This window comes from Macrosteles quadrilineatus, unplaced genomic scaffold, assembly GCF_028750875.1.
Source record: "Macrosteles quadrilineatus isolate MER2022 unplaced genomic scaffold, UCM_ALF_1.0 Scaffold_5__1_contigs__length_97177068, whole genome shotgun sequence".
Lineage (NCBI taxonomy): Eukaryota > Metazoa > Arthropoda > Insecta > Hemiptera > Cicadellidae > Macrosteles > Macrosteles quadrilineatus.
In genome coordinates this window covers 39,786,352-39,798,757 of record NW_026542598.1, presented here as the reverse complement: position 1 = coordinate 39,798,757, position 12,406 = coordinate 39,786,352, and the positions used below count along the sequence as shown (strand labels likewise).

At 33.8% G+C, this 12,406-nt stretch overlaps 1 protein-coding gene across 2 annotated transcripts; it reads right to left on the bottom strand.

Moving 5' to 3' along the window:
* Positions 1–205: 205 nt before the first annotated feature.
* Positions 206–12,103, bottom strand: LOC128994771 (small nuclear ribonucleoprotein Sm D3-like). 2 transcript variants are annotated; one of them, XM_054419535.1, is made up of 4 exons: positions 11,953–12,103; positions 4,665–4,836; positions 1,308–1,617; positions 206–582 (listed from the first exon to the last, which is right to left on the bottom strand). In XM_054419535.1, exons 3-4 carry the CDS (start codon positions 1,591–1,593, stop codon positions 443–445), a joined length of 426 nt encoding a protein of 141 aa, XP_054275510.1. In that variant the 5' UTR covers positions 1,594–1,617; positions 4,665–4,836; positions 11,953–12,103; the 3' UTR covers positions 206–442. The 2 variants fall into 2 exon arrangements, with proteins under 2 accessions (XP_054275510.1, XP_054275511.1); XM_054419536.1 differs by lacking the exon at positions 4,665–4,836.
* Between the last annotated feature and the right edge of the window lie 303 nt (positions 12,104–12,406).

The window sequence follows — 12,406 nt, the reverse complement described above, 5'->3', positions numbered from 1 at the left end:
ATGATTATAGAATTATTGAGAAGGCTTGACACAAGCCAATTCGGTTGTATAAATAGTAAACTTTATCACTGACTGATGACATTTACCATTGACTTTGTCAATGAATTTGCATAATGAAACTAAATGCCCTTGACACTTCAAAAGATGCTCTACAGTAATATTTTACCTTCTTATAAAATAAAAGGACTAAGAAAAGACATTTAAATTGGTTTATCATAAGAAACACATTTTAATACAAAATTACTGTAAATTGTACGAACACAAATGTTTACAAGGGCAATGGAATTACTTCTTAAAAATAACAGATTTCAATTAACGTTGTGTCAACTGTAAATGAAATTAATGAAAATTAATTACTGAGCAGAAACAATAAACAACATTTTTTAAAGGAACAGTATCAACATTCTTAAAATCTAGATTATTGAATAGAAGGTTGGTAGTTTCAGCGGCGTTCTTGTCCACCACGACCGCCCCCACCACTGCCGCCCTGCCAGTTGGGTCGACCCTGCCCTCTCTGTGATGGGCCTCCCCTTCCTCTACCTCGAGCTGCCTGTGCACGCAGAATGGCTGACTTGCCACGTCCTACAACAATCACAACATTAGCACCAGTTTATGTAGTCGACTTTATAGGAGACTGCAGTGGACATTCCATTTGGAACTGATGTTGCAATTTTGTAAAATTCGGGATTGAGGATAGTTTATTGAATGAACTATTGATTCAATATAACTTGACATTTATGAAGTTGAATGAGCTTCTTGCTGAGAGAGCTACCATCAAAAACTATAAAAAATTATGTGATGGTTATGTGACTAACCCCATTGACAGTTTTTTTTTAAATTATATTCTCTATTTAGCTAATTATTTTTTCTGAGTTATGCCTTTTTACGTCTTTCATCGTGTATTTCAACACAAAACGTCCATATTCAACCAAAACAAAAGCCAAAAAAATAACTGTGTCCTCCTCTTCCATAGGCTACTAATTTTAAAAGAAGCAAAACAGACACTGTGCAATCCCTATTAAACTCATAAAATGAGGCGAAAAAATGTATCAATCAAAGTTGAAATGTTGTTGCTGATTCTATTTTTCCCGTAAACGACCGATTACCTGAAAAAAATCAGTTAGCCACACACTTCCAATCCCAAACTGGTAAAATCTCTCTACAGTAAAAACTATTTTGCAGCAAGAGAGAACTTGAAAAAATCGGCTACAACCACATTTGGCATATTTGTAAGAAATATAAAAAAGAAAATTTGTAATATTGGCTTATTTTAACACTTGTTAAATTATTGACTATCTTTAACTCACCAGCTCCAGAACTGGAAGCTTTATTCCCTGCTCTTTTGAACATAGGAGCATTTTTTAACATGTCAGGAAGTATTAGGTATCGAATTTTTGATCCTCTTATGTAAACATTCTCTACAGTTGCGGTTTTTCCATCACGATACGTAACACTGAGGCCTGTCATCTGACAGTTCATGTTGTCTTCTGCTTCAACTAGCTTGCCTCGGTAAATTTCACCCGTCATGGTTTCACATGTAATTACATGTCCCTCTGCTTCATGTAGGACTTTGATGGGTACTCCAATAGACATGTTGTATCTTTGCTACAGTCAAGCCTGCAATCAATAGAGATAAAATATTATTTGAAATTTAAGGTTTTCTTTCAAAATATTTCAACAGGGAAGAAACTGTAGATTAACTTAATAAGGATCTTCAACCATGAACACACTTCTGGACGATTCACAAGTCCCCGTGACTGCATAGAAGAGGATTCATGATTCCAGAAAATGAAAGGATACAGTAAACTAAGTTAACATTTTTACTGTGATAGTTTATGAGCATTTTAAAATCATTTACAAGATTAATAAAAACGGAATAAATAAATAATTTAGGATAGTGAATACTGTAAGCATAGGTTATAAACGGAATATATAAAAATCAGTTACATTCCACCTAAAAATTTAAGTAAAAGCTTTTCTTCTACCTTCTTATTAATATTCTTACTTAGTTCAATATTATAATTAGTTTTGCGCTAAAATAATAGGGCACAAGGCAACATCTAAAATAATGATTTATTTAAGTCCGGCCTAATTTACTGGGTGCTGTCATAGACAAAAAGAATTAAATATATACTGGTACCGTCAGTGGTACTGCGGTTACCATAGGTTCTGGCGCACACCGCTGGGAGCACCATATAGTTACGGCATACACGCTACATAACTACACGGCGCTCCCAGCGGTGTGACCAGAACCTATGGTAACCGTAGCACGGATGACAGTCCTTTATAGTCAGTCCTATATTTATTCCTTTTTTGTCTATGGTGCTGTGTACAGGCATTGACTATTGGATACCGGTACTGAAGTAGACATCCCATAGTTATATGAGCCAGTCTCAGAATGAATAAGGGTCTTAAAATTCCACTTTCTACCTTTTTTATTGTTGCTGACCAAGTTGATGGGTTAACAGTTCAAGTTTACAAGGTTAACAGTTGTTGCTATAGGCCTAGCTCACCATAAGTCATTATACATTAGATTGACTTTGTTAAAAATTTTGTATACCTATTCAACAGAAATTTAGTGATTTAGATCAGCGCAATCTATCGATGGCTCACAAGAACTACGACGATTTTGATTTAGAAAACTGGTGACAACTTTTGAATGGGAATGGGATGTCTTGTAGGCCTATTTAGTTATACAGTAGTCAAAGGAACAAGTTACCAAAAAGAGTAAATCACTAAAAAATTTCAGTGGTAATAAACTCTGTGCTTTTAAACACTATTATACATTTCAGATCTTTAAGTTAATTTTATTAATTACAATTTAATAAAAGGTCGATAGATAGTAACAAGACTAGGTTTAGGGTTTATACTTAAGCTAGGCAAGAAATGTGAAATGATAATGGCAAGCTTCAAGTGGAAACCAAAACTTAAGTGAAAGGCCAGGCAGAGTGGGACTTAAGGGGAAAGGCTTGCAGCAATGTGTCGAAGTTATAATCTAAAGCTTAGGCTACATTAGATGTCAGTTGTCGCTATATAAATAGCATAGACATATATAGTAGGTTCGCTAGGCCAAAAGGGATGCAAAAAGGGTAATCTTGCTTGAAAAAGGTGCAAGATGTGCTATGCAAATGGCCACAAGTACACAAGAACCGAGTAAATTTGTGCCCAGTGTCCTGGGGAACCAGCTTTGTGTCCGACACACGTTTATGACACCACACACCATAAATAAAACATGGACAAGGGTGGGTGGAGGGTTGTATAAATTGTGAACATTTACATGTACTTTTATTTCATTAACTCTTGTGCAGTAATAAGATACTTGACACTTTTCACAATTCCAGTTCCTGAAGATTGCCGTGGCTTCGTTCGTCAACGCTGATGGCTCGAATTTGACGTCATATCCGGTACCATCTGATGCAGGGAATTTTTGCTGATACCATATTTCGACAACATTTAGGCCTAGTTAACCCTAGCAGTGGCCAACGAGCGTAATACGCTCGTTCGCCGTGACGCCTAGAGTGGCCACCAGCGTAGTACGCTAGTATGGGCCGACATTTTTTTAAACGGTGAAAACACCGCTTATAATCAACTCTGATTGAACAATAGGCTATATGTAACATGCGAAAGATCACATTCTGAATTTCATTTTATTACATAAACAAACCCTGTAGCATGTAATATAACAATGTCACGACGATTAGAAATCAAATGAATTTTAGGCGCGGCACGATTTTTGCAGCTGACACTTGGGAACTGTCAAAACACAACTTGTTCGGCATCACCCTGCTCGGGTAATTTTCGTCTTGGGATGTTGCATTGTAACGAAACTTTGGTTTTAATTTAATTTCTTCCTAAAATTCTTGATTATAGCTTCATTACAATTAATTTTGATAGATAGGTTTTATGATTGGAAATAATATACTTCAAATTCTTCACCATCATTCTTTAATTTAAATTGCTTTTGGTTACCAACACTCATGTGCCCTAAAAACAAACAAATTTAATAGCTTTAAAATTTAGTCAAAGTTAAAACATTAAGTTCATGTAGTAGATCGTTTAAAAGAACAATGTTTAAACTTTGACCATATTTTAAAGCTATTAAATTTGTTTGTTTTTAGGGCACATGATTGTTGCATAGATAAAACATACTCCCTTAGTAGATTTCTCATCCTTATGGAACAGCTGAAGACAATTTTATTGTTAGTTCTGTACGGTTTATGTAGAGGTCGTGTTTATATAACCAAACAGTACAGCACAAATCAAGAAATTAACCCTAAAATAATAGAAACAAAGTTTCGTCGACACTAGCGCCCATGTGTCACGTACATGAACTAGACACGAAAAACGTGCTTCAAAATTTACAATGGGATGAGAAGACTACTTGTGTTGGTTAGTCTATGATTGTTGGTAACCAAAAGCAATTTAAATTAAAGTATGATGGTGAAGAATTTGAAGTATATTATTTCCAATCATAAAAACTATTTATCAAAATTAATTGTAATGAAGCTATAATCAAGAATTTTAGGAAGAAATTAAATTAAAACCAAAGTTTTGTTACATTTTTTTTTTTTTTTTATTAAGTCTACGTATACTGAAATGGCAAGAATCATTTCTGTCAAGGAACTACTACTACACTACATACTAGAGATCGAGTATTTATTTACGTTTATTTCTCCTTTTCTTTTGTGTCCTTAGAAGTATTTTCTTTCTTATCACTTTCCGGAGATGTTGTCTTTTTGGGTGAGTGGGAGGTCTTCAGAAGGGCGTCTAGATACACACTAGGCAATCTCAATTGACCTTTCTCTTCTTCGGACGGGTAAGGGTGGGTGTTCATAACTGTTGAAATCAAGCTATTTAGATATGTTACTTCTGACTGTGGTGTGATGATTGTGAGGAGTTGATTTTGTAATACTGATGGACTGTCTGTGATGTTATGGGAGTTTGGTGTGATGTTGTTGTCGTCATTCAAAAATATCAGTCACAAAAAATATGCGAGCCTTTATCAGTGTATACAATGGAAAACAGGGAAAGTGCTAAGGTCTTAAACTTAGACTATAGTGAATCAGACCTAGTTGAGATAATCAAACTAGGTATAAACCAGGAAGATAGGGCTAGACTAGTATTCATGAGTGACCCTAAAAATTTTGAAGAAATAGATCAAATGTGTATTCATGTGCAAAATGTTAAATTTAGTGATTTTGAGAGAAAATCAGTAAATAGTAAGAGACATTTTGTAAACAATTTACAAGATCAAAGAAAATTTTATAACTGCAACAGAATAGGGCATATCGCTAAAAATTGTTTTCACGGTCAGAGAAGCAATTTTAACAACCAAGAGTCAAAAAACGTGATAGGAAAGGGGAGAGGATCTTTCCCTGCTTCCCCAAACCCAAGAATGTAAAAGTTAATAATAAGAAGAAGTTAGATGAAAAAAGTAAATTGAAGAAAGAATTTTTCAAGGTCAAGAGGAGATTAAATAATTTAAATTACAAAGCATGGCAAAAAAGTAGTTTGAGGTGTCAATTACCAAAGTTAGAAGTCAAATTTAATTCTAAAGTAAAAGAAATTGTACTTATTGATACAGGTAGCTCAGTTAACATTATGAATGAAAGTATGTTTAACAAGTTAAAGGCTAGCAAATGTGTTAAAAGTTTTACAATTGACTCAAATAATAATAACAATTGTTACACAGCAACAAAAGAAGCAATAGACATTAAAATTCAGGAACATCAGCAGAATGATAGTGAGGTTCTAAAAATAATTGAATCCTTAAACAATGGTGTAAATGGTTGTAAATATTATTTAAGTAAGGGTGTTTTAATGTATAAGAATCATGAAAGAGCAAAGCAAAAAATTTACTTACCAAAAATGTTGGTGGATATGGTTTTTAATTATTTTCATGTAAGCATTCTAGGTGGACATCCAGGTATTAAACGGACACTAGACAAAGTTTGTGAAAGTTTTTACTGACCGGACTTAATAAACTTAATCAAAAAGAAAGAGTAAGAAAATGTGAGATATGTACGATTGCAAAACCCGTACAAAGAAAATATGAAGGTGAGTTAATTGCTACACATGCTTCACAACCTATGGAAAAATTGTATATAGACATTTTTGGTCCATTGGTGAGATCAAAAAAGGGCAATAACAATGTTCTTATTGCAGTTGATGATGTATCAAAGTATACATGGTTGATTCCACTAAAAGACAGTAAAGGTTCAAGTGTTGTAAATATGATCGACAATGTTATTTTTAAGAATTTTAGTAGCTGTAAGTATTTGGTGTCTGACAATGGTAGCCGTTTCAGATGTAATGAATTTAAGGATTTTTGTTTTTAATATGGAATAGCTCACCACAAATTAGTTCCATATAAGCCAAGTGGAAATAGGTCTGAGAGGTACTTAAGAAATTTGAAGAGTACATTAAAAGCCTATTACTATGACAAACATAATGAGTGGGACAATGATTTAACTTTATTACAGCAGGGATTTAATACAGCATACAATGAAAGTATTAAAAAAGTGCTTTTAAAGTTATGTTTAATCACCCACCAAACCATGCTTTGTCCAATTTATGGAACATAAATGAGTTGGTAAGTGAAAAACTGACACCTGATGAGATAAGAAGTAAGGTAAAGATTGCAATCAAAAATTTAAAGAAATCTGTAGAGATAAATAAAAATAGACAACGTTACTCTGATGATAGAGTTAAGCATCCATTTAAGGTTGGTATGAAAGTGTACTTAGAAAATAAGAAACTGTCTAAAAAGATAGATAAGTACCAAAACAAACTTGACCTTAGATTTATGGGACCATTTAAGATTTTGTACTTTGTTAATCCTGTGACTGTTTTAATACAGAGCATTTCAGATTTAGCAGTGGTGAAGAAAGTAAATATATCTCAGTTAAAACAGGGATACAAATAAAGTATTCACAATGAATGTGAGGTAAAACTGATAACTGAGTTTGGTAAGAAAAAAAGAGATATTGTATTATTTTATGTCTTAAAGGGTATGTGAGTGTACTTCTATTTTAATTGAAGATTTTTTTTAAGGGATGTTTAAAGCAAACTTCATTGCAAGAGTTAATTTTTTTTGTTTATACCTTCGTAAAGACTTGTGAATTTACCTCCTTTGTAAATTTTTTTCCTTTTTGTGTTTGTGAATGCAAAGAAAATGTAAAAAGAAGAGGTAATACAAACTCATCAAAGGTAAAAAGGTAATCCATAGGTATCACAACCCTAAGTCTTCATACTACACTTGCACTTCACTACTTACGACAATCACTTCTACACTTACACTGACTTTGACACCTTTCTCACTTTTGACACTACATGGGCCCACACACTAAACTTACACATCCACTTGCAACTGAAGCTACTTGGACTACACAGAAAGACAAACTACTTCTACTCTGGCACTGACATTCCATGAAGTTTAGGACTGTGATAACAAAAATAATTGTTTGAACTTGTATTTTTTTAAATTCCAGTTTGATTGTTATCTTGGTTTTTGAGTATCTAGATATGCTTGTATTACCTGTTCTAAAAACATTGCAATGAGCAAGGATATCTTCTGTTCTAAAAAATTTTTGTATATTTTGGAAGGAGAATGTGTTATAAGATTGTTTGAAAAGAAAAAAAAAACATGAAAGTTATCATTTCATTACTCATGGGTGATTAAAAAAAAATAAAAAAAGAGAAATATTATGTTTTGTATGGTTATTTTAAGATTGTTAATTTAGTTTAAATCAGTTCACAGATCTGGAATTGGGTATCATTGTCATTTAAACTGCATCCGATTCTTTGCTTCGCTTGAAAGTTGTGTCCTGATTTCAGAAGCAACAAAGCGACTGGAGAGCTAATCAAGTCACCTTGTATTTAAATGAGAAGATAAAAACTCAATTGATTTTATGTTTTAAATATTTAAAATATTTTATTTTTTGATTGTGTAGAAGAACTTTTGAATGTATAATTTATTTTTTGAGGGAGAGATTTGTACCAATTTTTAAATTGTAAAAAAATTATTCTTTATTTTCAGTATAAAAACAAACAAATTGTGCTTTTTGATTAATAAAAAAAAAATAAAAATAAAAAAAAATAAAAAAATTGTTTAACGAAACTTTGGTTTTAGTTTAATTTCTTCATAAAATTCTTGATTATACCTTCATTACAATTAATTTTGATAAATAGGTTTTATGATTGGAAATAATATACTTCTAATTCTTCACCATCATTCTTTAATTTAAATTGCTTTTGGTTACCAACAATCATGTGCCCTAAAAACAAACAAATTTAATAGCTTTAAAATATAGTCAAAGTTTAAACATTGTTCTTTTAACCGATCTACTAGATGAACTAAATGTTTTAACTTTGACTATATTTTAAAGCTTTTAAATTTGTTATTTCTGTTTTCTCTCACTAAGACGACGAAAGTGCGTCACTACTGTCAAGGTCTCGTACACAAAGTGCCTTGTATTCGCCATTGCTTGTGTTGCCGGTGAGTTTCGCTCTCGTTTTATCCGCAATTTATTACAATATTCGTTATTATTTCGTATTGTTAGAGAAATGTGTGTGTGTATATACACACATCCACCCACACACATCTTTATGAATTTAACTATGCACAAATATTTACTGAATTGTGTGAAATTGTATTTATAAAAGTCATATTTTTCTTGCGGTAGTATTTCGCGGTTTTCCATTATTATGCCCCTAACACATAAAAACAAAAATTGTTACCCAACGTGTTATAAATTTTTATGTAGCCTAGGTAATTGAATACGCTTCAAGAACAAGATGATTATGTTTGTTTGAAGTAAAAACATTTGGTAAGTACTTACAAAAGTTTTATACTTAAATACTATACATTTTTTTCACAAACTCGCTAAAATACTAAAACATTAACTTATTTTATTTATGAATAAAAAAATATTTTTACCATAAACTTGATGACTTTTTGGGATTCCTTACTATATTAGCTTTACTTACAAACATATAATACAGTAGAGTCCCACAAACTCGGCGTAATGACTGGAAGGGTGCCGAGTTTATGAAATGCCGGGTTATCGGGAACTACAGTTAAAAATAAGAGCAATACAATTTTTAAGCTTTTTAACCGCCTTTTTCAATTAGATTTATATTACAAGTCAGTAGCCTATTAAGTCATAAGATATAGTATAAAAAATCCTTAGTACCAATTGCAAATTATTAGGCCTATACTTGAGCTGGCTTGTGTCCATGTTTAACTCGGACTCAAAAAATCACTAATTTTCTGAGCCAGGTGATGGCCGAGTTATCCAGACTGCCGGGTTATCCAATGCTGAGTTTGCGGGACTCTAGGCCTACTGTATATCATCTTACTAATATTATAAATCTGAAAGTTTGTGAGTTTGTGTGTATGTTTGTGTGTTGCTCAATCACGCATAAACTAATGGACGGATTGGGCTGAAATTTGGCATGATGATAGCTCACATTCCCTATTAACATTTAGGCATATTCTTATCTCAAAAATCCTTTCGGGCTCCGCCCCAGTGGGACTGTAGTTCCCCATGTTAACCTTATGAGTATTCATATTTAAAGGGAATTAAAGAATTTAGTCAGCTGTTTCAACTTTACAAGTTGGTTCTATAATATGCAATAGCATTAAAAAGTCATAAGGTTTCCCAACAGGGTGCAGCACTATTATTATTTTGTTTGTGCATATTTGAACAAGCAGCAACAAAAAGCTGTGATACACAATGAGAACTGTTAAAGTAGGATTGTTTACAGTTAGGTTTGAGTTTTTAAATTAAAGAATAATTTGTGATATTGTGCGAATGTTTGATAATTATTTTTTTGTATTGTTTAGGTGCAATGGTAGAACATTATGGCAATGGTAGATGTGTTAAAAATACTATATCATACCGTAAATTTATGAACCAAATTTTATCAAACTGTGTCCTCCCCCCATTGCAAACGCAAAGCTTGAGTATAACTGTGCAATAAGCATTTTACACTTATATGCCAACCCCGTACGAAGGACGGGTGCTCTGCTAGTTATTAATATAAACAACTTGTTATATAACTTTTTACAACACAAACTAACACTGTAGGCCTAAGGTTTTCAATTTTTTCGGTTCTACGTTTGTTATTATATTTCGCTCCAAAAACTTATAGGGAATTAGGCCAATAGATCGCCTACAAAATGTATAGGAATGAATTTCCCATATAAAATCTTTTGAACAATTTTACTGAGGCTGCTTTTCAAATTTCAAAACAAAATTCTTAAGTTAATTTTTTTATTTTTTTCACTTTATCGAAAAAATACACTAGCCTATCTAGGCCCCTAAATCATTATTAAGTTATAGGCTATTACTATTTCTAAATTCTCCTATTCTTTCCGAACAAAATTGACTAAGCCTAGGCCTAATAGGCCTAGGCCTATAAGGTTGGCTAGGCCTAGGTTTAAGTTACTTGTAGGGTTGATTTTGGGACAAGTTTCTTAACTGGGCTATGCTAATTGATTGAAACTATCAAATTGAAAATATTGATTAATGATCGATATTTTTAAATATTTTTATAAAATAAAACTATCATAACCTAACCTAACCAACCAAACTTGCTGATGGTGAAAAAATCGCATGAAGGTTTACTAATCGAATCGATAGTTTCAATCAATATTAGCATAGCCCAGTTAAGAAACTTTAACTTTTTTAGGCCTACCCTTGATTTTTATTGAATTTTCAAAAAATGTCTGCAAAATCGCCAAAATGGGTTGGCCATTCCCTACTTCTAACATTGGCCACTGCTAGGGTTAAGTAACTTAAACAGTTTCATAAGCTATTACCTAGGCCTATGTGCCTAACTTAAGTTAAGCTAAGCTTATTAATAGTGATGTGACGAGTCGAGTTGACTCGAGTCAAGACCCGAGTCGAGTCAACTCGAGTCATCTCAATTATAACTTGAGTAGGTACGAACTCGTACGGAGATTGCCGAAGCTATACGAACTCGTAACGTAACGAGTCCGACTCCCAAAACGAAACCGAACTCATACGGAGAAAGTCGAACCTACACGAACTCGGAACGTTTCGAGTCAACTCGACTCGTAAAACTGACACGCTATTGGCCAATACCGAGTCAGCCGACTCGCAAAACTAACGAACTCGTACGGAGAATGCCGAGCTCACACGAACTCGGAACGTCTCTAGTCGAGTCAAGTCGACTAGTAAAGCTAACACGCTATTGGCCGGTACAGAGTCGGCCGACTCGCAAAACTAACGAACTCGTACGGAAAATGCCGAACTCAAACGAACTCGGAACGTCTCGAGTCGACTCGTAAAGCTGACACGCTATTGGCCGCTACCGAGTCGGCCGACTCGCAAAACTATAACCATATTGGTCGACACCGAGTCGTTGCGGACTCCCATAATGCATTGGTTACGGGTCGAGTTTCGAGTTGAGTCTGACTCGACTCGTAACTCGAGTTCACGGCAGTTGGCGAGTCGAGTCACTCGAGTCAGGAAAGTACCCGACTCGTCACATCACTACTTAGGCTATTAAGTTACTGTTTAGGCCTAGGTCCACTAAGAATATTTAACTTTTTTTGTAGGCCTAGCAGCAAATGTGTTAATGTTGACCTGTTGTTACACAGGCAACGGCTAAAAAAGTATTCTTGGCCTAGGCTAATAAGTTAAATTATAGGCCTAGGCCTAGGTAGGCCTAATAAATTCTTGAACATAGGATAAAAAAACCTAGCCTAGCCTAGACCTAGCATATTTGATGAAATTGTACTATTGCTGAATTTAACTACAATCACAGTTCAAAATTCCATGATTTTGGGGCAGTTGTCAAAAGAAAAATAAACTTTAGGCTCTTCAGAAAGATTGAAAAGCGTGAAGAAGCAAGTCAACATAGCCTAGGTCCATGGAACTAGATTTATTGAATTAACGTGTATTACAGTAACTTATAACTTACGTAATGAAGGAAGTAGTTAACAATCAACGGAACTGTTGAATTATTAATATTTCAGTAACCTTATATTATGAAGAGTATCAATTATGTAAATTCTCAAGCGAAAACGCACACTTCACGTTTGTTTCACCGGTTTCAGTGGTTTCAATTTCAATCGTTTCTCGTTTCGTTTCGTTTCAATCGTATTTCAATTCAATCGTTTCGTTTCGTTTACTTTTGCCCGTTCGTTGCCGACTGTTATTTTTCTCTTTTACATATGAATGCTAGGAGGCTTGCTTTTTAAACATGCAGTGTCTAAACACGTATGTGAAGTCAGTCTTTGATTCGTAGTGTGTTTTGTGAAATTTAGAAAATCTTCCATGTTGGCTTCCACCATGAAAATCTTCCATATCATAGAAAAAATTTTTTTTGGGCCTGGAAAATTTTTAAGCCGGAATAGTGGGGATACAAAAAGGGG

Bases quoted from the DNA above. Each gene is read 5' to 3' on its own strand.
- LOC128994771 (XM_054419535.1), bottom strand. From the start codon at position 1,593: ATGTCTATTGGAGTACCCATCAAAGTCCTACATGAAGCAGAGGGACAT. The intron at 583-1,307 runs GTGAGTTAAAGA...TGATTGTTGTAG, and splicing joins AGCTTCCAGTTCTGGAGCTG to GACGTGGCAAGTCAGCCATT.